Source organism: Arctopsyche grandis, chromosome 4 (assembly GCF_051622035.1).
Source record: "Arctopsyche grandis isolate Sample6627 chromosome 4, ASM5162203v2, whole genome shotgun sequence".
NCBI classification, from domain to species: Eukaryota; Metazoa; Arthropoda; class Insecta; order Trichoptera; family Hydropsychidae; genus Arctopsyche; species Arctopsyche grandis.
The window spans coordinates 27,202,356-27,229,473 of NC_135358.1; the positions used below are offsets into that span (position 1 = coordinate 27,202,356).

Sequence of the window (27,118 nt, forward strand, 5' to 3'; positions counted from 1 at the left end):
GGAAGAAATTACAGTAAAAAATGTAATTGCATGTACAAGTATATGTAATTATAAATGAAGATATAGAATCAATTATCAAACAACAATTATTGATGATGGCAATTGAATTGAAATAAGTATTAGTAAAATAAAATATGGAATTAGTTAGTGTATATTCTTTGATAATAATATTTATATTAAAATAATTATTATTAATAAAAGTGAAAATATAGTAAAAAATATGGTGGAAAATACAGTAAAAAATAAAGTAAGAAATGTAGATATAAAATATAGAGAAGAGAATAACAGGATCGGTAAATATAATTATCACACAAAAGAGAAGGTAAGAAAAATATAAATAAAAAATTAGAATTGATTGCTTATTCATTGAAAAAATATTTATATAATCTTTTTGAGGTCGTCCAAAGTCTTTATGTGTAGAATCTTTGAAGTGGAGTTTTTTCTTAAAAGTATGTTTGAATTTCTTACCCAGACGTATTGAAACCCCTTATCTTTAGCATAGGATTTTGTTTTGGTCAAAAGTTGTTTATTGGCAATGGTTAATTGATCATTTATGTAGATTTTGGTATTATCAACACCAACACCTATATCATTAACTGTGAGATTCTTGTGTTTACGGGTAGTCGCAACAAAGTCTTCTTTAATATATCTATTGATGAAGCTCACTACAAGTAGTTTATCCGAAGTGCGGGTGGGAACTCTTGTGATATAATTAATTTCTGATTTTGGAATATTACAATTTACAGTTTTGGAGATCGAGTCAAAAATATTAAAGACGTTTTCATTATTTTTACAAGGGATTCCTTTTATTTCAACATTGTTGAGCCTTAATCTCTGTTCATTGCTTGCGATTTTATTTTGTAATACATCAACAATATTCTGAAGTGACTCGATGTCTTTCACTTTATCCTCTACTGCACTTATCCTACTTTCGGCCTCAATAATCTTTGAACTGTTAAATTCACATGTTGCTTTGAGGTCGCTAATATCAGTTTTTATCGTTTTTATGTCCTCTGCAAGCGACGGCAGGCATGATATGTTACGTTTGATATCAAGGATCTCCTTAAGTAGTGTACCCAATGACGGCGAAGGTGACTCGGTCAAAGACTGAGGACTTTGTGGATTACGGCATCGTGGACACTTCCATGTAGCCCTTTTAGTAGCTCCCAATCTATTGTAGCCGCCTTCAGTAATTTTGGCACAATTAAAATCGTAATGCCTCTTACAATTAGCACATTGAACACCATTAGAAAATTGCGTTTCACAAGATGCACAACACTGCATGATTGCCAAATTGAATTGAACTAAAGGTTGACAATCTATGAAATACACTCTGCGAACGAGAATGTATGGACTACCCACTTGAAACTTGAATTTATATTTTTTGTAATTATTATGAGTATATTGAGTATATTTTATAAGTACAAATTAAAAATAGCACAACAGGAACAAACTTTGCTGACAGATTTTTTTTTTTTTTTTTAAGACCGTTTAGGTACTTTAATTAAATATTATTTATGAAAGAGCTAATAACGGTGCGAATGCGTCATCGATCGACAACGAACGACGGCGAACTGATTATCCCTTTATGTGTAGGGTTTTTAACGACCAAATATTTTAAATATGATTGTTTTCTAAGATTTGAGTTCAGTTAAGTGTGGGTTTTCGAGGATAAAGCATCAAATTCGAATTTTAACACGTCAACATGACAAAAGGCGCTCAGTTATCATTGGAGAAGAGTGTAAAAATCGCGACATTAGCGAGTTCAGGATTTTCCTTTCGGTCAATTTCCAAGAAAATGGGATGTTCTGTATCGACTGTTTCGAGAATACTATAATAAAAAAAAGATAATCTTGAAGTTTTGGTCGTAAGAAGGGGACCGGACTGAAAAGATGCACATCGGAGAGGCAAGACCGTGTAATAACCAGATTATCTTTACAGCAGCGATTCAAAACTGCTGTAGAAATAAGAACAGGTGTATCGTCACAATTTTCCATGGAAATCAGAAACTCAACAGTAAGAAGGCGACTCAGAGAAGCTGGACTGTACGGTCGGAAAGCTGCAAAAAAACCACTACTAACCAAGAGAATGAAAAACAATCGATTGGAATGGGCGAAAGCACATGAAAATTGGAGTCCATCGGATTGGCAACGAGTGATACTTTCCGACGAATCAAAGTTTAACCTCTATAGTCCTGATGGTTTTCCGTATGTCCGAAGGAAAGTTGGTGAAAGGTATAATGAAAATTGTACCCTTAAAACTGTTAAGCATCCTCCAAGTCAAATGGTCTGGGGATGCTTTTCGTACCATAACATTGGACAATTGGAGTTTCTACAAGGTGCCATCGATGGAAAAAAATATTAAAAAAAATTTTAGAAGAAAGCCTTGTCCCATCGATGGAAAACCACTTTTCATATTCCGATGATATAATTTTTCGAGATGACTCTGCCCCTTATCATCGAGCTAAATTGGTGAGTATTCATTTTATTTGATAGCATTGAATATAAATTATAAAATTGGAAAGCTGCAAAAAAACCACTACTAACCAAGAGAATGAAAAACAATCGATTGGAATGGGCGAAAGCACATGAAAATTGGAGTCCATCGGATTGGCAACGAGTGATACTTTCCGACGAATCAAAGTTTAACCTCTATAGTCCTGATGGTTTTCCGTATGTCCGAAGGAAAGTTGGCGAAAGGTATAATGAAAATTGTACCCTTAAAACTGTTAAGCATCCTCCAAGTCAAATGGTCTGGGGATGCTTTTCGTACCATAACATTGGACAATTGGAGTTTCTACAAGGTGCCATCGATGGAAAAAAATATAAAAAAAAATTTTAGAAGAAAGCTTTGTCCCATCGATGGAAAACCACTTTTCATATTCCGATGATATAATTTTTCGAGATGACTCTGCCCCTTATCATCGAGCTAAATTGGTGAGTATTCATTTTATTTGATAGCATTGAATATAAATTATAAAATTGGAAAGCTGCAAAAAAACCACTACTAACCAAGAGATTGAAAAACAATCGATTGGAATGCACAAGAATGCACTATGGTACAACCTATCATTTAAATGACTTTCGGTTTTGGTTTTATATAAGATTACCGAAATTTCACGCAAAAACATGTTTCGCTTTAGCATTCCGTTTTATGTGACTGCTGCTGTATGTACATACAATTTTGCTCAAATTTGAAACGGTTTAATAATCGTTGCGCGCTTGAATTAAATCGCACTCGAATTTTGTGCGCTATCAACTACAAACATCATCAAACATCAGACAAACCCAAATAAGCATAGTCTATTTGTTGTGTTCTGTTGTTATAGTCGTGTTGGCGTGATATTTGTAATGTATTTTTTTAGAGGTATAGAACTTTAAAATTAAATAAAAATTGTGGATTGGCCATGGTATTGGCTTTGTAGGAAGATACATAATGTTATGCCATTAGTTTTTAAATATAATATCAGGCATATGATGGTTCGAATAAAGCGCAATCTGTCCAAATTTCGACCAATTTTTCAAGCAGCCGGCGCCGTATATTGGCAATAACGCGGCGAAGGCTTCTAAGTCGTTTATCGGAGTAAATAAAGAATTTACAAATGCCCACAGAAAATAATCCAAATGTGTAAAATCACACGATCTTGGAGGCCAATTCACGAACGTAACATGGACGTAGTGCACTGTAAGTTGTGAACTGAACCACAATTTTCGAAATAAATTTGCACTGTTTGCAAGCGTCGTTCTGACGTAAGTCTATTCATGGTGAAATGGCAAACCAAACCTCTAAAACATCAACAACAAACCTCTAAAAAAAAACACTATTTAGGTTCGCATCACCGAGTGTGATTTAAAGCAAGCGCACAAGAGTCTATTTACCATTTGAAACTTACCCCAAGTGACGGCGTTATGAAATCTTCGGCAGTCGTATTGATGAAACGAATCGATCCAGATTTATCCACAGCTTCTTCAGGAATCTCCTTGACTGTTACGTTCACAGATGCTTCGACCCAATGAAATGGTATTAATGGCTCGTTTACTTCAGTCACCTAGAAAAATCGTACGATTATAAGAAATTCTCTTAAATACTCTTAAATTGTGATAAGATGATCTAACAGTATTTAGATGGTAGCAATAGAATACTTACGTTGAATATCAGTTCATATGTGCCATTAGGAGTTCCTTCCCTCATAGTAATCATGCCAGTTTCCCGTTGAACGTCGAAATAAGGACTCTTTTCGGCGTACGACGGCAACCAAGAGAACTGTTTGTCAGGAAGATCCCAATCGTCGGGATCGGTGACATAAACTCGTCCAATTTCCGTATCCGGCGCTTCACCCTAAAAATCAGAAAATAAATCGTATTCATTCTTAAAAAGTTTCGACAATACAATCCCGTACAAATATCTAGATCGCCATTTAAAAAGTTGCGTGTCTCATATGCGGAGTTCCGCACAGAGTCTTTCCGAGTGCGAAGTCAAGGAAACAAATCTTCTGTATAATAATACGCCGTACGTTGAAGAGGGGTGTGTCGAGATGGGTGGGGGTGGAAAAAAGTGAAATAAAAGTGAAGAAATCGCGAATCGGAAAACGGTTTTCCGTTTTAATGAAGCGCGAATGGAAAATGCAGAGGGTTGCGAAAATAAACCAAAAAAAATAAATAACGCGCATCCCCCGGTTCGCTTTTATGAACATTTCTATTCGAAACGTTTAAAGAGCGTCATATATAAAGATTTTCAGTTTTTATTCGCAATAAAATTTCCGTTATAGCCAAGCGCTTTATCGTGCATCCCCTAACATACATAAAGCTAATATATGAACATGTACATAAATACATTCATAAATAAATAGACACAAACATTTATACTCAACGTGCACCGATGATACCGCTGAGAAGATAATGTATTTCTTGTATTAAAAAAAGGAACCTACCTACTCAATATGGCGATTTAAACATTTATACGATTGAAATTAACTTCAATATATTGAAAAGAAGCAAATATGTACATATAATAATAAAATTATAACGTTTCAAGTTTTAAAAGATGCATATTCTGACGACAACACAATCATAGAAAAGTGTTTTGACATTCAAATGGTAATCCAATACAATAAAACTACTTTGCACAGCGACTGATAGTCAAAGCACGCATCCGATATTGTGAAGATTAAGACATCGAATCAAATGGGAAATATTGAGTGCCACTGTCTGAGATGTATTTCAGTATTTTTTTTTTACATATATACCAGTAGGGCCTTACAGGTAAACAAGTCGCTGAATTACGAGACACTGAAAACTCGCAAATTAACGAGACATCTATGAATTTTACATAAATTGTATTGTACATTAATCATACTCAAATAGTGGTGACATAGTAGGTAGGAAGGATTTTAGCCAATTTTAATCGGGACGTTTCAACAATGAAATCAGATAAATTGGCAAACTCTGATAGGAAACGATCGACTTGGAGTCAAAAATATCCAAGTCTGACCAGCAGCACTACAGATATACTCATAAAAATTATTTTCAATCGAGGTCAGCTCATGGGATCGAACCCGGCGCCTCTCGACGCTAAGCAGAAGCTTAACGACCGAGCTATGCTGCTGGCTAAGGCTATAGGTTAGACATTCATATACAAGTTATAACCAGTAATGTATAATTATAATATGAAAATGTGGTCATGTATGTATCCATGCTATTTCAACGAAGGGCATTTTGATAATATCCGGTAATTAAATTCGAGGGAATGTCCCCAACAATAGATGGAATTTACGACTCTACACAGAATTGTGTGCGAATTATATTATATAATAAAATAATGCGTGTATAGAGAATGTGTGCGACAAATTAAGATGTCACTTAACCGACACGTGTGTATACACTTAAATCCGAAAACAGAAAAAGAAACGTCTCTCGAAAGCTTTTAAAAGCGAAAAAGGTGAAATGTGGGGGAGTAAGTATGGCACGAAAATCGGATAAACTCTTAGGCGAAAATCACATTTTTCGCTTCATTAATCATTTGTAACGACATCTGAATGAGCTTTCAGAAGTCGCAAAAGAGGAGGTAGAATGAAAATAATAAAAAATATGTATATATGTATACATACATACATAGATACGTAAAAAACAGACCGAAAGCTTATTCATTCATAATTCATTACGAGCGAATCAAGTGGAGGAGAGTGTAGCGTCTTGCGCATGAATTATGCAATGGATGATGACAATGGCAAAGTCTCCTCTGGCAGCATACGAATTCTCTTAAAAAGATGCGATGACGATCGTGATGACGAAGGAATGCAATGGCGGTCGAATATGGTTAAAAGAAAAAAGGGTGTGGTACTTACGTATCCGTACGACCATGTGTTGTGGTCACTGAGATGGCCATCCATCTTGGGGCGAAATGCAATGCAAAACACACACGGATATAATTGTTTTTTTTTGTTAGTAAAATTTCAACCGATCGATTTAGAAAACAAAGAAAGAAAAAAGAAACAGAAAAACGTATAAGAGGTTAGTAAAATGGAAACGGCATACTAAATGTCGCATCGAATTAATTCCAATGTATGCATATGATAGGTGTATTTGATGTCGGTATACTAAATATAAACTCTTTAGAAGTTATACCCAATGTATGTTTTCTCACCTTATAATTGTAGACGAAGATGTCGCTGTGGCCTGGACCCATTGGGTTGTCGTTCCGGTCTCCGATGACGACTCTTAAGATGGATACTCCGGTCATCCTGGGCAGGCCGGAGTCGCTGATGGCGATCGGGATGAGGTACTCCTTGATCTCCTCGCGGTCGAACGTGACCAGCGTCATTAGCTGCTCACCTGTGTGAACAAAAGAATACGGTTCGAATCAACAGGTAAGAACTTTTAATCGGCTCTCCTTGTACGTCCTTTCGGACGGCGAACAACTTTTCCGGATCATAAAACTTAAGAGACGTGTCTCTCTCATCCGAGCCAGAGCCGGCAAACTCTCGACTCCTCTCTAGACGTGGTTAACTCGGGATGTGATCCACTTTATTTTTACCGGTGTACATAGAAAGGTAGTTTTATATGATAATTTTATAACAAGAGCATTCGTACGATGCTTCCATTCTAATATAACTCTCAGTAGCAGATATACATATATGTAAATGTACCCAGCTTAGCACTAACTAAATGTACAAGTTGTCAAGAGCAAATAAAATGCAAATATTTAAAAATATCTGATTTGACATTCGTTATATAAAACAAAATAAATTTAATTTAACTTTTTATATTATATATTTTAGGAGTAATAACAAAATCACTTAAATTGTAAATTTCGATACAAATCGTATTACCTACATATGTATATAAAAATAATATTGTAACGTAGAGATTGGGCGATTGGTGCTCGTCGATCACTGGTTTACTAGCGTTGATCACCCGATCTTGCGTTCACGCCAAAAAGGCCTCAGCGTATAAACGAGCTGTATTAAATAGTGTCACGACAAAACGCAATTTTTTCCCCGTGAGCGTTGTGTCGTTGAGCGTTAGGTCCGTGAGCGTTTTGCGTTTTGCGTCTCGCGATCCATGAACAATGATCTTTCTATGCGGAGAGTACCCGAAGGGTATAAATATTAAGCGGTTTTGATCCGTGCTTCATTCGGAGCTGGCAGGCCGACAGAACAAGAACAATATACTACCTCTACCACTACTGATCTCGGAAACCCCTCTACACGTCAACGCTACAATATTATTTCCATCAATATCAGGTAACAAAGATAGATAATATCTAAAAATGTATTTATCAACTGAAAGACTTTTATGAAGAAAGCAGTGAGATTGTGAGAAGATAGTGAGATTTTTTTAATAATTAATCAATCAAAAGCCGGAAGAAGGAAGAGGACACTGATGTTAAAATGACGTTAAAATGATCTCATTTTAACGACCATTTTTTTTAAAAATCCCAAAAATGGACCATCTGGTAGGAGAAGTGAAAAGGGAATGAAATATAAAATTTGACATATTTTGAAATATAAAAAAGATATTTGACGTAAGCTGGATTATGAATCCAGCCGTCATAAATCCAATTTTAGTCGTAAGGAACATTTTTATTTTATATTTTAGAACTTGTTTTTATTTTCTTTCAAATTCAACTGTATGTAAAGCGCGATAAAATTTACTCCATTCTCTCATGAGCAAAATACAATTTTGGATTTTGTGTATTACTTCAACAAATCGAATTGTATTCAAAGTCAATACAGTGCAATGATCATAAAGTCGTATAGAATTTCATATTGTAAAACATTTCACAACGCAAGTATCAATTACGGAAATTGTCCATTTATAATAGAAGGAAACAGTACGGAATAGACGTGCGTAGGTAAAAAGTTTTCTAAAGGGGACAATAAAAATACAACATGAGAGAAACAAAGAAAGGCACTGGGGGAAATCTAATGACGGCAAATCGGAAATGAAATATGGGGATGATGATGGGAGAGTGGGTGGGTGGTTATTGTGATAAAAGTTTTGCGTGTCAACGAGCACTTTCAGCCACGTGACCATAATTTCAGGTGTCAACAACCCTAGCTCTTCATTTCCATATGTCGAACGTTCCGGGAGAAGAAAAATAACAACAAATACAATTATAATAATATGTACATAGATATATGTACATAAGCAGAGTATATGTATGCATGTATATTTTTTAACAATAGAACGGTTGGTTCTGGTGTGTTTTTGTCATTTCCGCCGATTTATTTCGGTAGCGGTCTCGCTTCCCTTTGAAGAGACAAAATCAATGGCGATTTTTCAATTATTTTCGCCATTGTCGGAATTCGGGGTACGCAAACGAATCGGTCCCGTCGAGTTAATAAGCACACCCTTGACGATAACGAAAAAAATCCCCTTTTGATTTTTTTTTAGATTTTTCATCCCTCTACCCACACACAACACAACTTCCGTTTTAGCTTTCAGCCGAATATCTTCGTACCGTGCCAATTTATTACAATCAATACGGATAATATCGTAATCAAATATATGTATGTACCTACATATACATATAGGTATATTATAGTATTAGTAGATGAAATATTGTTTTTTCTTTTCTATCGAAAATATTCCGAATGATTTTACTGATAGAATTCGTGAACGCATATGCATACTATTGCACAACTAATAATACAAATAATATGACATTGTATAAACAAAGCTCAACTACAAATCCAGATAATTGTGACATGACATGATTTTTGCAAATTTGATGGAGGAACCATTTCAACAACGTAATCAGATAAATCGACAAACTCTGAAAAGAAACGATCGACTCGGAGTCACAAATGTCCAATTCTGACCAGCAGTATTAAAGATTAGCACGGGATCGAAAACCGGTAGTTTCTCGGTGCTAAACATAAACGTAACCACCGAGCCATACTTTTGGCTGTATTGTACTATTATCTTCTTCATTGTCTAGTAGTTGTATTTCAATGTCTAAAGACGCAAATAATAGTCGACAGAAGACTCGGCAAATTTTTATGCAATCACTTTTTCTCAGAAACAAGGCGATTTTTCTGCCACAAATTCGAATTAAAATATTAGAAAATTTTATTTGATTCGACTGGTGTACAATGAATGAATTATTTTAAATAAGTTAATTGTCACGTAAAAAATAATTTAAACAGAACAGTTGGTACATATCAAACGGAACATACGAGACAACGTCAAAATAAAAAGGAAAAAAGGGAAATTTTCAGCGAAATATGTAATTGAAAGCCCACCTGAAAACGTAAAACGCCGAAATTTTCTCGCCAATTAAACGTTTGCATTTTGATGCGATAAAAACAAGCCAAACTCTACCATTGACCCCTTTTCCATTATCCGTAAATACGACACGTAACCGTCTAATAATTACGTGATGAATAACAATTACGAGAGAGTCGTTAACGCATGAATATTTAACGAATTCGTACCGCCTAAAATAAAAATCGATAACGAGACGACGAATGACTTTTGTATGAAAAAAAAAAAAAAAACCAACGATCCGAACTTCATATACACACATACATACATACCTTGAACACTGGCCGATTTTATGTCCACATAATAACCGTTTAATTAATTTTATATGTATGCAGAGCGTTTAATGTGGAAAAAAAGTGCGTGTGTTTTTGGGGGAGGGGGAGAGGGGTTTGAATTTTATATTTTTATATTTAGCGGGGAATAAACACAGCGACGTCCGGGGGACGTGAACGAGCGCCGATCGGCCCGGGGCGCTTTTCTAATAAGGGGCGACATTTCACGTGCACAAACATGAAATATTTATTTTCGGAATGGATAACGTTTCGAACAAACACAGAAACCGGAAAAAGCCGGTCGTGTGCACGCGTACGCGATCCGGAGCCGATATTCACGCTAACGTCGCAATCGGCCGGCCGAAATCGCGAGAACCCTCACATCGGCTTGTTAGCGGCAATCAAGAGCAAATCGTTTTATATTTTGTTTACAGTATTAAACACGCACGAATATGTTCAATCATCATAATTCCGTAATAAACGTTAGCATTCTTCTTTTCCGATTTATTTATTGACTGCTTGTGCCCCGCCCCGCCCAGGCTCCAAACCCCTATTTCAGTGACTTCGAAACTTTTAAATACAAAATGCAATGTTGAATTCAATACAGACCTATGAAAAAAAAACTTATGTAAGTACTATTAAGTCTACTAAGGCATTTATACATGAGAATAGTTGTAATGTGAGTGGTGTCATAACGCAATCTAATTGGTCGTCAATGATGATTAGAGATTACGTACATCACTCATACTACTAGAATCTAACTGCATAAATTACTCAAAATGTACATATGCTCAATAGTGGTGAAGTAATCTTACAAAATGGATGCAATCCGTAAAGGAAAAATGTTTGAAAACCAAATTTTTTTAAAAATAAATCTAATGATAGTAACCAACATTATTATTGCAGTGGCAATATATGGAGTTTCTTTAATAGAATTACATAAAGTAATAATGCAAATGTTCGAATAAATTGTTTCAATATAGAAAATTAAATCATATTGAATATATCATAACATTTTGTTTATTTTAATACAATGGAAATTCCACTAAAAAGATTAAATACAAATGGATCATTATTGTATATTATCTTCTGAAATTTTAAATTGTTGTTGCTGTTTTTTTACTGATTAGAATCAATCAAGATTTTATTAAAACAAATTCTATATGATTCCATATTTTCTTTTCCACTTACATAATTTCATTGAAGAATGTATGTACATACAAAATTATTGGGAAAGTAATCATAGCCAGAATCATAGGTCAGTGTTTGCGTTAATGCTAACCATCGAAAGGTTCCCTGGATTAAGCCCTGGGTAGACCTTGAAAAAATAAATATATATTCGTGAGTGTTTCTGTAGTGCTGCTGATCAGACGTAGATATTTGTGATTCTAAGTCGATCGTTCCCTATCAAAGATTGCCATTTTATATGATTTCATTGTTAAAACGGTTCCTCGTCAAATTGGCAAAACCATCCTACGCACAATGCCTCCAATATTTAAATATGATTTCAAAATTATAATCTGTAAATTTATATAAGTACTAAATTTATATACCTACATCTGTACCATAAGTATCGCTCAACAGCAACCCATAACGGCATCATGGGTAAATATTAATTTTAAAATAGATTCAAAATGAAACACTCAAATCATGTTAAAAGTTAAATAAAATAACCCACCCACACGAAATAAATTCTTCAAAAAATTTAGAATGCTTGTTATTTTTTGTAAGCCACCCAACAGATGAATGATACGCGTACCTCGGGTTTGAAAACTCTGTCATAACAAATTCAATACAAAGGTACCCACTTCCCGTGAAAAAGCCGAAATAATCACATGCAGTCCCCCCTACCATTTTGAATAGCTTTTGGCATTTAGAACGTACGATATAATTATAATTCACGCAATCGCCTAATAATAAAGCGTCCGCTTTGGTACGCCACCGGTAATTGATTCTGGAAAATTCCGTTATTTTAAAAAATGTGACTGGGAGGCATACATATACCTATGTACATACACAAAAATCTATTTTCGGTCATAAATTATGTACCGGAAATTTATTACCTCTATCGATAGCAGATAGCTAATAAATAATAAAGTATGACACTCTCTTAACGTAAAGCGTCGCATGCGGGTAATTCAAGTGTTCTTTTAGGTAGGTAACTACTAAAAATAATTTAAATTAAGATTTAAATCGTTAGAAATTAAAATAAAAAAACTGCATTATATAATAATTTAATATATATATGTAGAATTTAAGAAAATACATCAATAATGATACGATTATTTTTCCTACATTGTAAATTTTTTTGAGCGATATTAGAATTCATTGTTTTAATGGAATCAAAATTGATATCCAACATGTTAGATGAATGTCTTTTCAGCACGCTTCCATTCTCTCCCATGCTTTTTTATAATCTTTTTAGACATACATACATATGTATGCATGTATGTAACTTAGAATTTTTATTGGACAAAATCGATGGTATATTAAACAATAAAAAATAAAAATATTTTTTTAATAAGAGCAACGTTGCATTTGAAATGTATCAGAATCTAAAAATAATTTTTATCTACTATTCGAAAATTTCAATTTATACCATTCAAAAAATTTTCACAAGATATAGCTTTCTCCAAAGATATTATAAAAGATTAAATCTTCATTTCCTTTGTCATAAATGTACGCGAAAAATCTTTTCACGCTGAATTTCAATTCATTTAATTTAATACATTCAAATATTAAAATTTTTATTTGAAAGAACTAATTTAATTAAATTCATTTCTGTATACATATGTACATATAATTTCTGTACAAATCTAATTGATAAGAATTGCACGCGAGAATTGAAATGATGAAAATTTCAAAATGATTAAATATCTAATATTAAATTGAATCAAAAAGACCCCCTAAAATAGAATCACATTCAAAATAAAGTTACAATAAATTCCTACACACCAAACCATTCTTCGCGTAGGAAAGGCAGAATTTTACGCGAAAGGAAACGATTACGTACGGATAAATAGGCGAAAATTCAGCAATATCGCCCAAGTGGAGGAGATAGTGTAACGTGTCTTTTCCCGAATTATGCCGGTTAAACGAGACGAGACGCGACTATATTAAGTTATACGACCGTGTATCGGGGCCGAAAGTTGCGCCGTTTCAGTCGACACGTATCCGCTCGCCGGGGATTAGTCGGGGGCGCTGATCCAGGCCCGAGATCGGGAGTCTGGGAGGGGCGGGCCTAGGGGTGGGTGGGCGGGATGTGAGTGAGCCGTATACACGGGCGATAACATCCCTAAAATATTAGTTCCACGCACTTTGGCCGGGCGTCGGGGATAATTTATCGCCGGGGAGAGGAAAGTCGGCGTCACTAATTTGAGTATGGGACTAACAACGTCAACTTTGTCGCAACATCGGAAACACTGGGCCACGATGAATGGATGGTGCCGTTTACAATCTGAGTTCCCGTCGAGCCCTTAACGACCCGCAGTTACCGGCGGACGGAAAAATGGAACGGCATGCCAAAAGCCGGAACGACCGAATGGAAAAGTTTGCAGTGCGAGCGGAAAAGTTTAATCTGCGCGCGGGTCGAACGGATCGCAAATAATTCTCATTTTTGAATTCATCGATTTATCCACACTAGACAGTGCTGTTCAACTCTTTACTATCTGCGTTTTGAAAGTGTGCACCATGAGGATTTTATTTTCATACTAGCTGAACCCGGCATGCGTTGCAATGCCACAATAGCGCAAGCAATTCCCGTTCCCGTTTCTCGATGTGTTTCGATAAGTGAATGCTTCAGTTTCAAATTAATACTTAATAATCAAATTAAATTACAGTAATGATAATCCGTAGGCATTCGAAATTATTCAATTGTTTGTTTATTTTACTCTAACAACCCAGGTAACGACGCGAACACATTAAAAATTATTGCGTTGCAATGCCACTCATTTCCGTTTTTCCCGTTTCCGTTTCCGTTTTTGGGGGATGTTTTTACAGAAACCACACAGACATGCACACAATAACCCTTGTAAGTTTCATCGCAATCGGTTGAATGGTATAGGAATGCATACGTGACACGACAAACAGACAAACATTGATTTTTATATATGTACATATATAGATTGACTCATAGCGACATTGTGTGTCCCTATGATCAAAAAAGAAACGATACATTTAATATTGTTGCATAAGAGTGGGTTCAGGATCCAAACGAAAGGCCAACGTTGCTTCACAGCGTTTATACATAGAACGATTCAGGAGGTCCACACGTAACCACCGCTCACTCCAGAGTACTTGATACCGTGTGTACCTCCTTATAAAGAACAAGTTGCCCAGCATAGCATCCCCGATCTGTTGGTGTGTCTATTGTGTAGGTACGTAAATCTACCCTCACTCATCCCGTTATGTGAGAGCCCCAGCGAATCCTTTGTTCGGGCACTTAGTCCCGTTAGCTTAATCCGGGGTTTCTATTGTTCACCCACGAATGCACTTAGACGGTAAATACTCTCTTCCATGTTCCCACGTTACAATGTATAAGTAATATATTTATGTATGTATATGTCTATATAAATAAATAAACATCAATATCCTATTCTAACAGTGGTCTTTTGTCTTAACCAAAGAATGCTAACAATCTTAACAAAAAAATTCTGCAAACTTTTAAGAACAGACAAAATAAATTTATTTTAAATGAACCCAAGGGAGAACCGGGACCAGATCATATTTTGTGTAAATATGTACATATGTACATTGTTTTCAAACACTAGATATTTATTGCAGTTTGCCTTTTTATTTAGTCTTTTTTTTTGGTTTTTTAGCGATTCTTGCAGAATATTAAAAGTTGTGCGATGTACCTGCTACAATATAATTCAAAATTGATGTCAATGTTGTTCGTTGTAAATGGATTGAAAGTAGCTCGGTAAGTGTGCCAAAGGCTTTGCTACAAGCTTTATGTGATACTAAAATATGATGAAAGATTATAAACGGTATAAAAGTCGAACTTGTAAAAATAAATTGAAAACTGTTGCACTATCGCCGGTGAACGTGATCATAATCGGCTTAAATTAACGTGATAGTTTTAAGAATACACCCCCTACCCACACCATCAGCGATCGTTCAGCAAGTGCCCGAAGACGAACTTTAAATTGAAAAAGAGAAAAGTTTTTCTCGGCAGCGCTTTCCGACAAAAGGTAACAATTAAATTAAGCCAAAGCCAGACGGGGCCAAATAAAGATCGGCGTCCGATCTGAACCACTATTTACAATACACCAATAATTAATTTAAAAACAAACTTTCTTAATGAAAGAACGATCCATGGATAAACGCAACAAACAACCAATCGCAACGCAACAATGTAAAGAATCCTTTTCTAGTTGAAGTATAAAATTATATAAAACTAACACGGAATGAAATTTTGTGCGGGGTTTTATTTCGGCGAAAGAAAAAGGTCTACAATACAGTCATCGTAGTTGTAAAACAATTTACGTGGGAATTCAAAGAACTAACGACAGAGCGGCCAGTGGAGAAAGTTGTAAATTTTATCAAAATAAAGTGTAAAAATATATCACACTTGAATACATATACTAAAACAAATTTTAAATACATTTTCCGCTTTCGGTTTCATTTTGATGGAAGTCCTAATTATACTTCTGAATAAATTAAATCTAATTTAGATCGAACGGGAAGATATGAATGTTCTTTACGTACCGTACCGTCTTAGTATAAAAAAGCGCTTTTTATTAACGAAACGCTTTTCAGCCACGTTCCATTCAAAATACGAAGAAACGCAAACTTTTTTGAATTAAAACATCAATAATAAATTATTAAAATGATTCAAAACTTATTAAATTACATCACGCTTTGGAACGATTAAATATCATCAGCCTAAGTGAAAAAACGATTTATATTATTATTTATTTTTTACAAAATGATCAGGAGGGTTCGGTGAGACGATACGAAGGGAGCAACGGGTCCACACACATTAGGGATCCGACAGGAGACATTGTGTCCTAAAACGACAGGAGGGGCCTCGCTTTCTGGAAGATTAAGCATTATCTCGACCATGACGCATACACTTTTCATCGACGTACTTCCATTAACTAATTTAACTAAAAATTTATTTTCCCCTTCGTCAATGACAAAGGGAGAGATCAAGGGTCGACGTATTAGACACAATCAAGGATATGACCAAATCAGGACACGGAAAATTTTAGTTACCATCAATTATATGTACTTGTATGACATATATGTATGCATGTATATATTTCAATTATACTTTCTATATTTATTTTATTTTTTTCATAAATCGGTCAACTTATGTGGGTCGAATCGTAATAAAACGGAGTTTTTTTTGTTAAAACATTCCATGCGATTTATGAACGAGAATGTGTGTACAAGCGACTAAACCCTTTCTCCGAAGACCGTGCCGTTTTTCTTAGTCATAATAAATCATATTTTTCGAAAATTCAACACATTCTTTTCAATCAAAATGCTAAAAATCCATACTTATATATGTATATAATATGTCTTACCAGATATATGAAATTTGGTTCTGATGTCCTGCGAAGCACTCTCGTTCAAAGAGAACTTGAAAGGAGCTCCGTTCTCTTCAGTGTCGTAATCTTTCGCAGTGAGAGTGACTATAGCTCCAGGTGGTTGATTTTCATACCATACAACAGGTTGAGCCTACAAAAAAAAAATAAAGTAAAAAATGTAAGCAGCATTAAAAGGAAAAACAAGTGAAAAAGTAAATAAATTTCACTTACATTGGTCAAATATGGAGCGTTATCATTTATATCTGTCAAATTAATGATGACTTCAGTCGTTGATCTCAAAGCAGTAGGACTTCCCTGTTGATCCATAGCAGTGATGAGAACTTGCCATCTGTTGAATCCATTCGGAGGATCTCTATCTAAAGGCTCAATCAACTGTAAGCAGCCTTCATTGTCAATTTTTAAAAATTTCTGTTGGTCTTGCTTAACTAAGAAATACACAATCTTCTGCGGAGCATTTCTGTCTGCAATATCCGGATCATACGCTTCCACCTGATAACATTACAATAATCATAAAAAATAAATTCAAAATTTTTCATTTTAATTCAAAATAAAATCATCGAAGAATCTTACGTTTGCGATGCAACCTTCGACGAGCGACTCTTCTACTATTGTTGTGGTTATATTTTGTACGAAAACAGGCGGATTATCGTTGACATTGTCGATGTTAATTTTAACCATAGCAAAATCGTCATGTAATCCATCGGAAGCTTTGATTGTCAAACTGTATTGGGTAATATTCTCATAATCTAACTTATTGTTCACTCTAATTTTTCCAGTTGTATTTTCTATGAAGAACGCATCGTACGTATTTCCAGTAACTATGCTATAAGTTACTTGTGTCGCTATAAAACAATTTCAAAACGATTAGTAATATAAAAATTAAAAATATATACATATATACATATATTGAAAAGCATCAAATACGTTTAAAAATCTTATATACTTTCATAATGTCTTAGATTGTTTATCTATAGAAAAAAGGAAATACATAAGATTTTTGTGGAAATAATAAAAGTATGTTACCGGTATCGATATCGTTAGCTACAACTTCAGCAACGAGCTCGTTGATGTTGGCGTCTTCCGCTATAGCTTCGGCCACGTATGTGTCCTGGGTGAATTTGGGTTGATTGTCGTTTTTATCGGCTATTTCTATTCTGAACGATTTTTGGCCGGAATTGTGTCTTCCGGGAACTATGGCCGACGGGGAGTTGTCCGTCGCTATCACTTTCACGTTGTAAAAGTCCTTTTCCTCTCTATCAAAACTTACTAGCGTGGTGATATTACCAGTTTGAGGATCGATCTTGAAATACTTGTCGTTATCGCCTAGTGTGTATGTGACTTGATTGTGAGCTGAAGTTCCGTCAGCGTCTATGGCACGCACTTGCATCACAGGTGTATCTATGGGTTCGTTTTCTAAAACGCTACCCGATCTCGATTCTACGAACACGGGAATATTGTCGTTGACGTCCTCTATGAAAATATTGATTTTAGTCTCTACTGCCAATTCAAATTTATTCTGAAAATAAGTCAAAATTAAATAGAAAGAATTGTACGACGATTAGAAATGTCATAAAATAAAAATTTATATACCTGAACTCTAACTGTGAGGATATAATCAGTGATTCGTTCATAATCAAGCTGACCGCCCAGTTTGATGTAAGCAGTATCGCCATCGGATTCCAGAGCAAAAGTTCTCATTTTATTCGTCTGCTCTGTTTTACCCACACCCAAATCGAATAAAAGTTCCTTTTCGGGAATATTCGAACTGTAAACAATATTCAAAATATTAAAACCGTATCAAATAAGCGTAAATACCCATTTTAATAAATGAATTTCTCAGCGGTATAGGATTTGCAAAGTTATTAATTAGTTTTGAATGAGGGAGTCACAATTATATTATACAAATATATATAAATATATTTTTTAAATATTTACTGATCATAAAACAGGTTTACTATCATAACAACTTTAAAAGATCAAACTATGCTATAATTCGTTAAAATTTAAAATAGTGTCAGTTTTTTATAAAGCCGGGCGTTCGAACACTGGGTCTCCTCCTTGGTCCATAAATCAAAGATATAGGCGTCGAAAAATGTTATGACCATTTCAGAAGGATGAAAATGGGTAGAGGGTGGCGATTGCGTTCCAAAAAAAATCCGACACATACCGGGAAAGTAGACCGGGGAGATAAACGGGGATTCATTAGCTACGAATGTGAGGGCCTATTAAAAACTCAACCGAGGATCACGACCATTACGCGCAAATGAAAACTCGCCAAAGTTGCAAATTTAGGCAAAAAAAAAAAACCGCTTAGCCTAACATTTCAATTAACCTGGCGTATATCATAGACGAGTTGGCAGCATTGCTGAGAGCTCGATAGTATAGTCAAGAGGCAAAGTCGAGAAAATTCTACCGACGTTTTCCAAATAAATTAAGCCGGGAGGGAATGGCGACTCTTAAAAAGGCGAAGCATTTTAGTTGAACGCCAATTTCAGAAACCAAACCTATTGAAATTCCAGAAAACAAACAACCAATACTTATTTGGAAGCGATCCAATAGATATTGCGACTCAATAACACGCAGATTTCTCTTTACAAACTATTTTTTATGTAAGTTAAAACACCGAAGTGAACTAGATCGTTATCAAAAGCGTATCAAAATCAATAGATTACTACATATGTATATATACATATATGTAATTGGAACGATGATATAACAAATAGTACAAAAATATAAATCTGAACACAATCGGAAACGGTTGAAAACAGAGCAATAAAGCTTACTTTCAGTAACAATGTATTATAAACTTCAAAGTGGAACTGAAAAGTTTACGATTTTCCAACCGAAGCTCACATAATAATACTGTAAAGCATATACATTGTACATTAAAGGACTGTACATTCAAGAAGTCAAATTAAATTTTTCCACTAAAGCTTATGTAAGATAAATTGCCGAGATTTAAAAAAAGCGGGACTCTTACACTGCTTGTATGGTAGCTATGCGGAAGTCGTAGTCTGAAAAATTCTCTTTCAGGTATATAATATCCAAAGGCACATTACTGAACGAAGGACTCTTTTTGTTGGGTTCTACCACTCGAATGTCCAATATTATCGAATTGTACAGAGGAGTTTCTCCCATATCGTTTACAACAGCTCGCAATTCAAATTTAAAATTTGCCGGTTTCTGAAATTAAGAGGTTGCAAAAAAATTAACAAAAAACTTAAATTACAGCAATAAAATGTAACGCAACGTAAATTACGTATATGATACTTACATCGATTGTTTTATTTAAGTATATTACACCAGTGCTTTCGTCGATACGAAAATAGGTATTATTTGAATATGAAGGATCCAAACTATAATGAACTATAGAATTATTGCCATCGTCTATATCAGTGGCCGATATTCTCATGACTTCTTTTCCTACGGGCAAATCTTGAGGCACAGATTCCATATAAGACTGCAAAAATACGACAAATAAACATAGATTATTTTATGTAGGAATATGTTATAATAACGAGGCAAAAGCCATCTTTTGATTTGAAAAATATGAAGCTTTTATGCATATGTATATTTTTTATTTACTTAATGTCCGTTTTTTAAATAAAACTGAAATTAATTACATCCGCCCAACTTTACCTAGAAATCTACAAAAATAATTATAATACTAAAATCTTTTCAAGCTCGTTGTAGAAGTTCTTATTCTGTATTATGAAAGCAACGAATTAAGAATGCATAATAAAATACAAAAAATATTTTTTTCATTAAATTAGAAGTAAAAATAATGCTAGTTACAAATCATTCCAAATCACAAAGTGAATTTTGTCTCAGACTATACTGTGATACATAAACATAAATTTCTTAAAAATAGTAAAAAATCAATAGCGTCAAACGGCACACAAAAAAAAACCAAAACAAAAATCTACAATGGCTAAAAATCGAATACAAACCTTCCAAACGTCTTCCCGAAAGACCTAATTTCAAAGCAAACGTTTAGAAATATTCGTGCCTTGTGTTTTTTTTAATATATATAATATTTTTCACTTACGTACACTGTGAACGCCGATACGAGCGGCAAACAACAGAGTTACACAACAAATTTACATAAATCAATAATACGTACCACTTTATCGAAGACTGGCGAGTTGTCGTTGATATCTTCAATTGTGACTTTGATGGTGCACACATCATCAAGTTGCGGCAAACCATTGTCGCTGACCCTCACAGTAATGTAAGTCTCCTTCTCCCTAGCCGGCTCGTCCCGATCGAAAACCTAACGTCAAATAAAATAATACATATAAATATATCGTTAAAAAGTTTATCAACTATGAGAGAGAGAAGGTAACAAGTCCGACGTCGTAAAGCGCACCGGTTTTATCTAGCGACGGAATTCCGTGTGAAACTAACTATAAAAACGTACATACGAGACGATGCTCGTAAAACTACCTGCTCCAGTTTTGTGGAAAAATTCCGAAATTCCGTGTTAAATCGGCGCTATTCAATAAAATACGAAATGAAGTTATAAAACACGCGGTGAGCATGATACACGTACGCATCGCATTCTGATATAAAATATATTATACATACATATTATATAATGAGAAGTTGTGAACGGGCTAAATTCGCCAAAATGCAATACTGTGAAATAAGGTTAATAGGGCACATAAATAGCCGCTGAAAGGCACCGACCTGCACATACATATTTCCTTTCGTGCAATATTTGGAACAATAGCCGCTATTCATAACGTTTTTCTTTACGTGGGTACATACATATGTATAATATAAATAGGTGTGTATAGAAATGTGCCACGCGAAAACTTGAAGCTTTCAAAAGACTTTTCCAAATATTCATCTCTGGTTTAAGTGCTATGATAACTTAAATTCATGTTTCAAATACAATAAATAACAAATTGGAATTTTGATCAAAATTATTCTATTGAATTTAAATTAGACAATTCCATCAGTCTTTACGTTAGATATCAGAGGTGACTTAATCGAAGTCTATAAAATATTTAATAATCATTATAATTTTCAAATGTCTAATCTTATTACATTCAACGTAAACACTCACCTCAGAGGTTAGACTCCAAAAAGAAAAATCTAATAAATTGATCAGAGATTCCTTCTTTTCAAATGGGGTGGTTTCAGTTTGGAATAGTCTTCCCAATGATATAGTAACCTCTGATAACGTTAATATTTTTAAGAATAAGCTTGAAATATTTTTTTAAACTAAAGGATTTCTGTAATTCTTCTTTCCCGAAATCGTATTTCTGTTTTTTTTTTTATGTTTACTTTTTTTGCTCTCTTATTTTTATTTTAATATTGTTTTTTTAATGTATTTATTTTTCTCATTTAATTTGAAAATATGTATAATTTGTTAAAATATGTTTGATCAAACACCTTGGGTCTATCGGCTTTGCCGCCTCCCCCAAGTATAGTAAATAAATAAAGAAATATCACATATTAGTACGGAGCCATAGTTTAGTGCACTGGCATTGCAAACCAGTAGATAGGTCGTGGGTTCAAGTCCCGACCAAATACGCTGCTAGTGAGATATTGTGGTTATTAAAAAAAAACAAACCGATCACTTTCTGTTAGAATTTTCCAATTTTTTTCTAGCTTAATTGTTGAAACGGATCCAATAAATCGTTATCCTACCCTTAAGTTTCATTAGCATCTCAGATTTGTTGAGTATTTTAAAAAAAGCTACCTACATAATGTATTTCTCAAAAATTTGCTGTGTATCAAAAATTTGTTGATTGTCCTTAAAAGTCTCTATATGTATTCTATGTACTATTATGTTTGAAAAATTGTTAGTACTTACGTACAAAAATTAATCTAACCATGTTTGTCGTCTTGAGATAATTCCTGTCATGGCACATGTGATGTATTTATATGAATGTTAAAAAATAAAAATAATAAAAAGTAATCCTCTTAAGTAATATTTAGTGGTGTCATTCAATCCAAGAGTTTCCAAAATTAATTTTTGAACAAAAGGTTCCCAAAAGCCTTTATGATGACACTACATATGTAGTGTGTATTTGTATCTACACATAATATAAACAAAATATTTTGTTATAAAATATAAATTATATAGCATATAAACCTAGGTATGTTACATAAAGATGTTAAATGAAGATAAAAAAATGTATTACGAATTATTTCCCCCATCATAATAAAAGTAAAATTTCGACAACACGTTCGACCCCAAAGTTCGTTTATTACAAAAAAATTAAGCGATAACAATGCTTATAGCGTTAATTTAAACGTGTTTTAACGTAATGGGAAAAATATGAACATAATAATATGTAATAGTATTATTATACATAATATTTAAAATTAGCAAAATAGTCTATTAAGCAAACGAAATAGGCAGGTTTCCCAATTACATCTTGTATGTGATTAAGAATAAACGTGACATTATAACGACGTTAAATAAATTTTCCCAGGAAGGAAAAGCACTATAGGGATGGAGTGGATGGGGGTGTGTTTGGGTATCGCTTTACGTAATACAAATCGTCGAAACCGCAAAACTAATTTGCATATAATAGGTAAACTATGGCGGTTTTCGCTCGATAATTCTCGGCAACTCGCAGAATGAATGGGCGCTTAAACCGGGGAAACAATATTATTAAGATTATATTGCTCCATTGAGTGCGAGTATGAAAACCGAATTGAAAGGCAGGCGTCGTCAAGCCGCGATTTAAAATTCGCAATTTAATTTTATATCGCTAATTATAAAGTGGAGGGGAACGAACGGCTCGAATAACGGAACCCATTAAAACTTAAAATTTTACTCCCGGCGACTTGGCAACTTGGTGCTGAATTTCAATAAGATTTAATTTTAAATTTGATAACGCAAAATACGATCGGAAAATGGGAAAACTCCGATCGAGGCGCGATCACTTTGTACGCGGTCTCAACACACTAAATTCCTGCTCGAGATCGAGCAATCTGAATAGACCTCACGTGCATGGAAACCCTTCAGTATACGCGAGATCAAATATTAACCGTCTCGGTTAAATATCATAGCTGATACGGTATGGAATTTGAACGTCGTTCACTTTAAGCAGTTAAATTAAATCTTGCGTTTGCACTTGCTACCGATCGTACATATTACAATGTATCTACATACATACATAAATATGCTAGTTTAAACTTTGATACATATAAGACGATATTTTATATATGAAACACTATGTACATATGTAGATACAAACTGGAATTATATTATGGAATGGATAGAACCCGTGACCAGGGCCGACGAGAGGGGGGAAGGGTATGCAAATAACCCGAGTCCGACTTTCGAAATATAATAATAAATAATTGATTTTAATACTTAAAAGTATCCGTTTGTATTTCGACTTTAAAAAATAGGTTATTCAAACATGTTAAAATTTTGCTGTATAATTGTGAACGGTAGACTGGATTTAGAATATTTCAAATCAAAGTTAGTTTTTAAATTAGTAATATTTGTCGTTTACGAGTTCATTTTTATTATTCAATTATTTTCTATGTTGATTATTTTAACCCATAATGAACATGTATCAGTCTGAAGTATGTATATGTACATTTATAAAGACATTTTAAAAAGCTCTCACAAAAAAAATCACCCAATTCAATACATGATTACCTACTATGTACCTGCTTTTCCATAAATAATATAAGTTGATATTTTACGGTTTTTATATTATATAATGTTATATGTTGAATTTTTATTTCATGTATGACAGAATTATTTTTTTAAAATGAACAATTCAATACATTATTACCTACTATGTACCTGCTTTTCCATAAATAATATAAGTTGATATTTTACGGTTTTTATATTATATAATGTTATATGTTTAATTTTTATTTCATGTATGACAGAATCATTTTTTTAAAATGAAACTAATTTTTAACGTGTTGAAAATTAATTATGTTTTAATTATTTAATTTTTAATTTTATGTGTTATAGTTTATTGTTGTATTTAATTTCATTTGTTTCACTGTATCGTATTTATGTATATAAATTAATATGACATATATTTTTATTAATTATCAACGATGTTAATTGAAATACCCACATCATTTTTTTTTACTAAAATGGGTCATGGGGAGGCCCGAATTTTCAAATTTGCACCGGAGCCCGGATTTTCTCTTTACGGCCCTGCCCGTGACCACAAAATTGAAAGCATTACAAGCTAATCATATATCTATGCTGATGGTTAAAGGTCAATAAAACAATAATTTAGCGTAAATAAGGTAAATGAACATAAACTGCTCTTATAGTCTAGTTTTAAAAAATTGGCGAACTGTTTTAATCTTATACTAACTAAGATGTAAATTCCATATCGAATACTAAGCTATGTAAATAATTTCAAAGGTCTTGGAAAAATAATTTACCAGATAAAAGTATAAAAAGGTAAAAATAATGATGAGATAAAAGTTTATGCGAATTTCATATTCAGAAAATAAAGAATAAATGAAAAAAGTTTAACATAAAGTGTCACGCGTCGAAAAAATTTAAAAGTTTACCTTTAAAGACAAATCACAAGTACTTAAGAAAATGAGCTTTGAGCTAAGCATGTCACGTGTAAACCAAGAATTCTCTAGGGGAAGACAAACTGTCTTGTATCAATCCGTAATATGGTGGATGTACATATGTATATTTAGAACATCTACCAAATTTGATAAAATTACTTCAAATCATCCAGTTATAAATAAAATGTACTAGTATATTTTCCATTCGGATAAATATAATTGTCATAGCATGAGTAAAAAATCGGTGTACGAGGATGTACATATGTATATACATATATGTATGTATAATGGATCGAATTCAGGGTGCATCATACGAAATGTGTATTTCATCGAGGTTCTGGATAATTATTTATCTGTACCTTTTATTTATAGCACTGTAAAATGGGAACAACTTCAAATCTAGTTTTGGAAACTGCTGAAGTCAAAATTGAATCAACTCAATGCACCAGGGTAGCGTGCGGGGGGTCGAAACCGAAATATTCCAATGTGGCGCCTCGCGTGTGTTGCATAATTCTAAATTGCAACACTCCAAGGATGATGTGGGGTGCAGTTTGGAATGTCAGAAGAACTTACGTGACTGGTTGTGATGAACCCCGTGTCCGCGTCTATTTTGAACTTGGGCTTCTCACCAGAGGCTATCACGAACTGGTACCGAAGCTTCCCGCCACGATCTGGCGGATCCTTGTCTTCGGCTTTCACCTGCAACCAAAAAACAAACATTATTTACACAATCGACACATAGTACACAACATCTCAAATGGACGAGAATCATATGTATTGTATGTAAGACATTGATAAATAGAACAAATTTCATAAAACCTATTCGTTTTACAAGGTTTTTTTTGGCTAAATTTAATCTTACAACCAATGAAAAACAACAGAGCGATATTTTGTACATATGTATGTACATAGAGGTATGCGTTGGTCTTTGAATTTCATTAGGGTATTTTATATTTTAAAAACGGTGTCACGACAAAACGCTCACATGACGCACGACATGACGTCCACACGATAAAACGGTCACGGGACAAAACGCTCACGAGACAAAACGCTCACGTGACAAAACACTCACGAAGTTATTTTTATGTACGTACAAAAAACGTTATATGTACTTTACAAAAAAAATATTCCAAATATCAATAATACGTTTCGTGACAAATTAACACATTATCCTATCACAGATTAATAAATAAAATATACAATAGATAAACCAGTTTAATCTCAATTTATTCACAAAGTATAAACTTTATTATAAGATTTTTTTATTCCTTCGTATTAACGAGGATTTTTGAACAGTTACAATTATTTTTTTAATTGATGTTAATTATAAATACTTTTATATGTAAAATAATCGGCGCGATTATTTAATATTATGTATGTGTAGCTAATATGCAATTTTCAATTCATTATAATATTAATATTCGTAAAGTTTTTCCAATATAATTCGAGCGAAAGAATAAGAAATAAATAATGCTAAGTTAAATATTACGGTCTCAAATTCGATATCGAGTAACGCGTTATTAACTAAAATCGAAGTGTTCATTTTTCGAATATGAAAAATTGTGATGTTTGAATAAATGCTCCGTAATTGAATGGTTATGGTCCGTTAATTGAAGCAAAGATATTGTCTACCGACTTCGAAATGTTAAAATGTTATTTTGGGAAAATAATGTTTATTTCAGTATTACGCACTCGATAAATCCAAGGGCGGTCCATGTCGTAGTAAATATAATATACATATGTAGGAGTTGATACAATAGAAGTCGCGAATTAATAAAAAAACAGATCGAGTAAATGTGAAATTGGGGCAGATAATGGATTAATGTCATAAACGAAGATCGAAGAAAGACTGAATGCACTTATATTGTCCCTTAAAAAGGGAACTTGTAGTTTTTCAGACTTAACAGACTTGTTGAATGAATCGCCCATAATTTAAATAATTCCTAAGACCTTCATGGGTGCCATGTTTTCGTATTTCTTTTCCAATCTCATCAAC

General features: G+C 33.9%; 1 protein-coding gene across 2 annotated transcripts in view; it reads right to left on the reverse strand.

Annotated features, from left to right (window-relative positions):
- The window catches only part of shg (DE-cadherin), a 239,519-nt gene that overhangs the window by 13,395 nt on the left and 199,006 nt on the right, over positions 1-27,118 (reverse strand). Inside the window, exons 4-16 of one of the 2 annotated variants that reach the window (XM_077429789.1) lie at positions 25,696-25,821; positions 20,720-20,869; positions 19,871-20,056; positions 19,577-19,779; positions 18,187-18,361; positions 17,620-18,112; positions 17,167-17,438; positions 16,807-17,085; positions 16,573-16,726; positions 6,643-6,830; positions 6,344-6,388; positions 4,147-4,338; positions 3,893-4,048 (exon numbers count right to left, since the gene is read on the reverse strand). In XM_077429789.1, coding sequence (XP_077285915.1) covers positions 3,893-4,048; positions 4,147-4,338; positions 6,344-6,388; positions 6,643-6,830; positions 16,573-16,726; positions 16,807-17,085; positions 17,167-17,438; positions 17,620-18,112; positions 18,187-18,361; positions 19,577-19,779; positions 19,871-20,056; positions 20,720-20,869; positions 25,696-25,821 — 2,619 coding nt within the window. The remainder of the gene's footprint in view (positions 1-3,892; positions 4,049-4,146; positions 4,339-6,343; positions 6,389-6,642; positions 6,831-16,572; positions 16,727-16,806; positions 17,086-17,166; positions 17,439-17,619; positions 18,113-18,186; positions 18,362-19,576; positions 19,780-19,870; positions 20,057-20,719; positions 20,870-25,695; positions 25,822-27,118) is intronic. The other variant, XM_077429790.1, reaches the window with a different exon arrangement.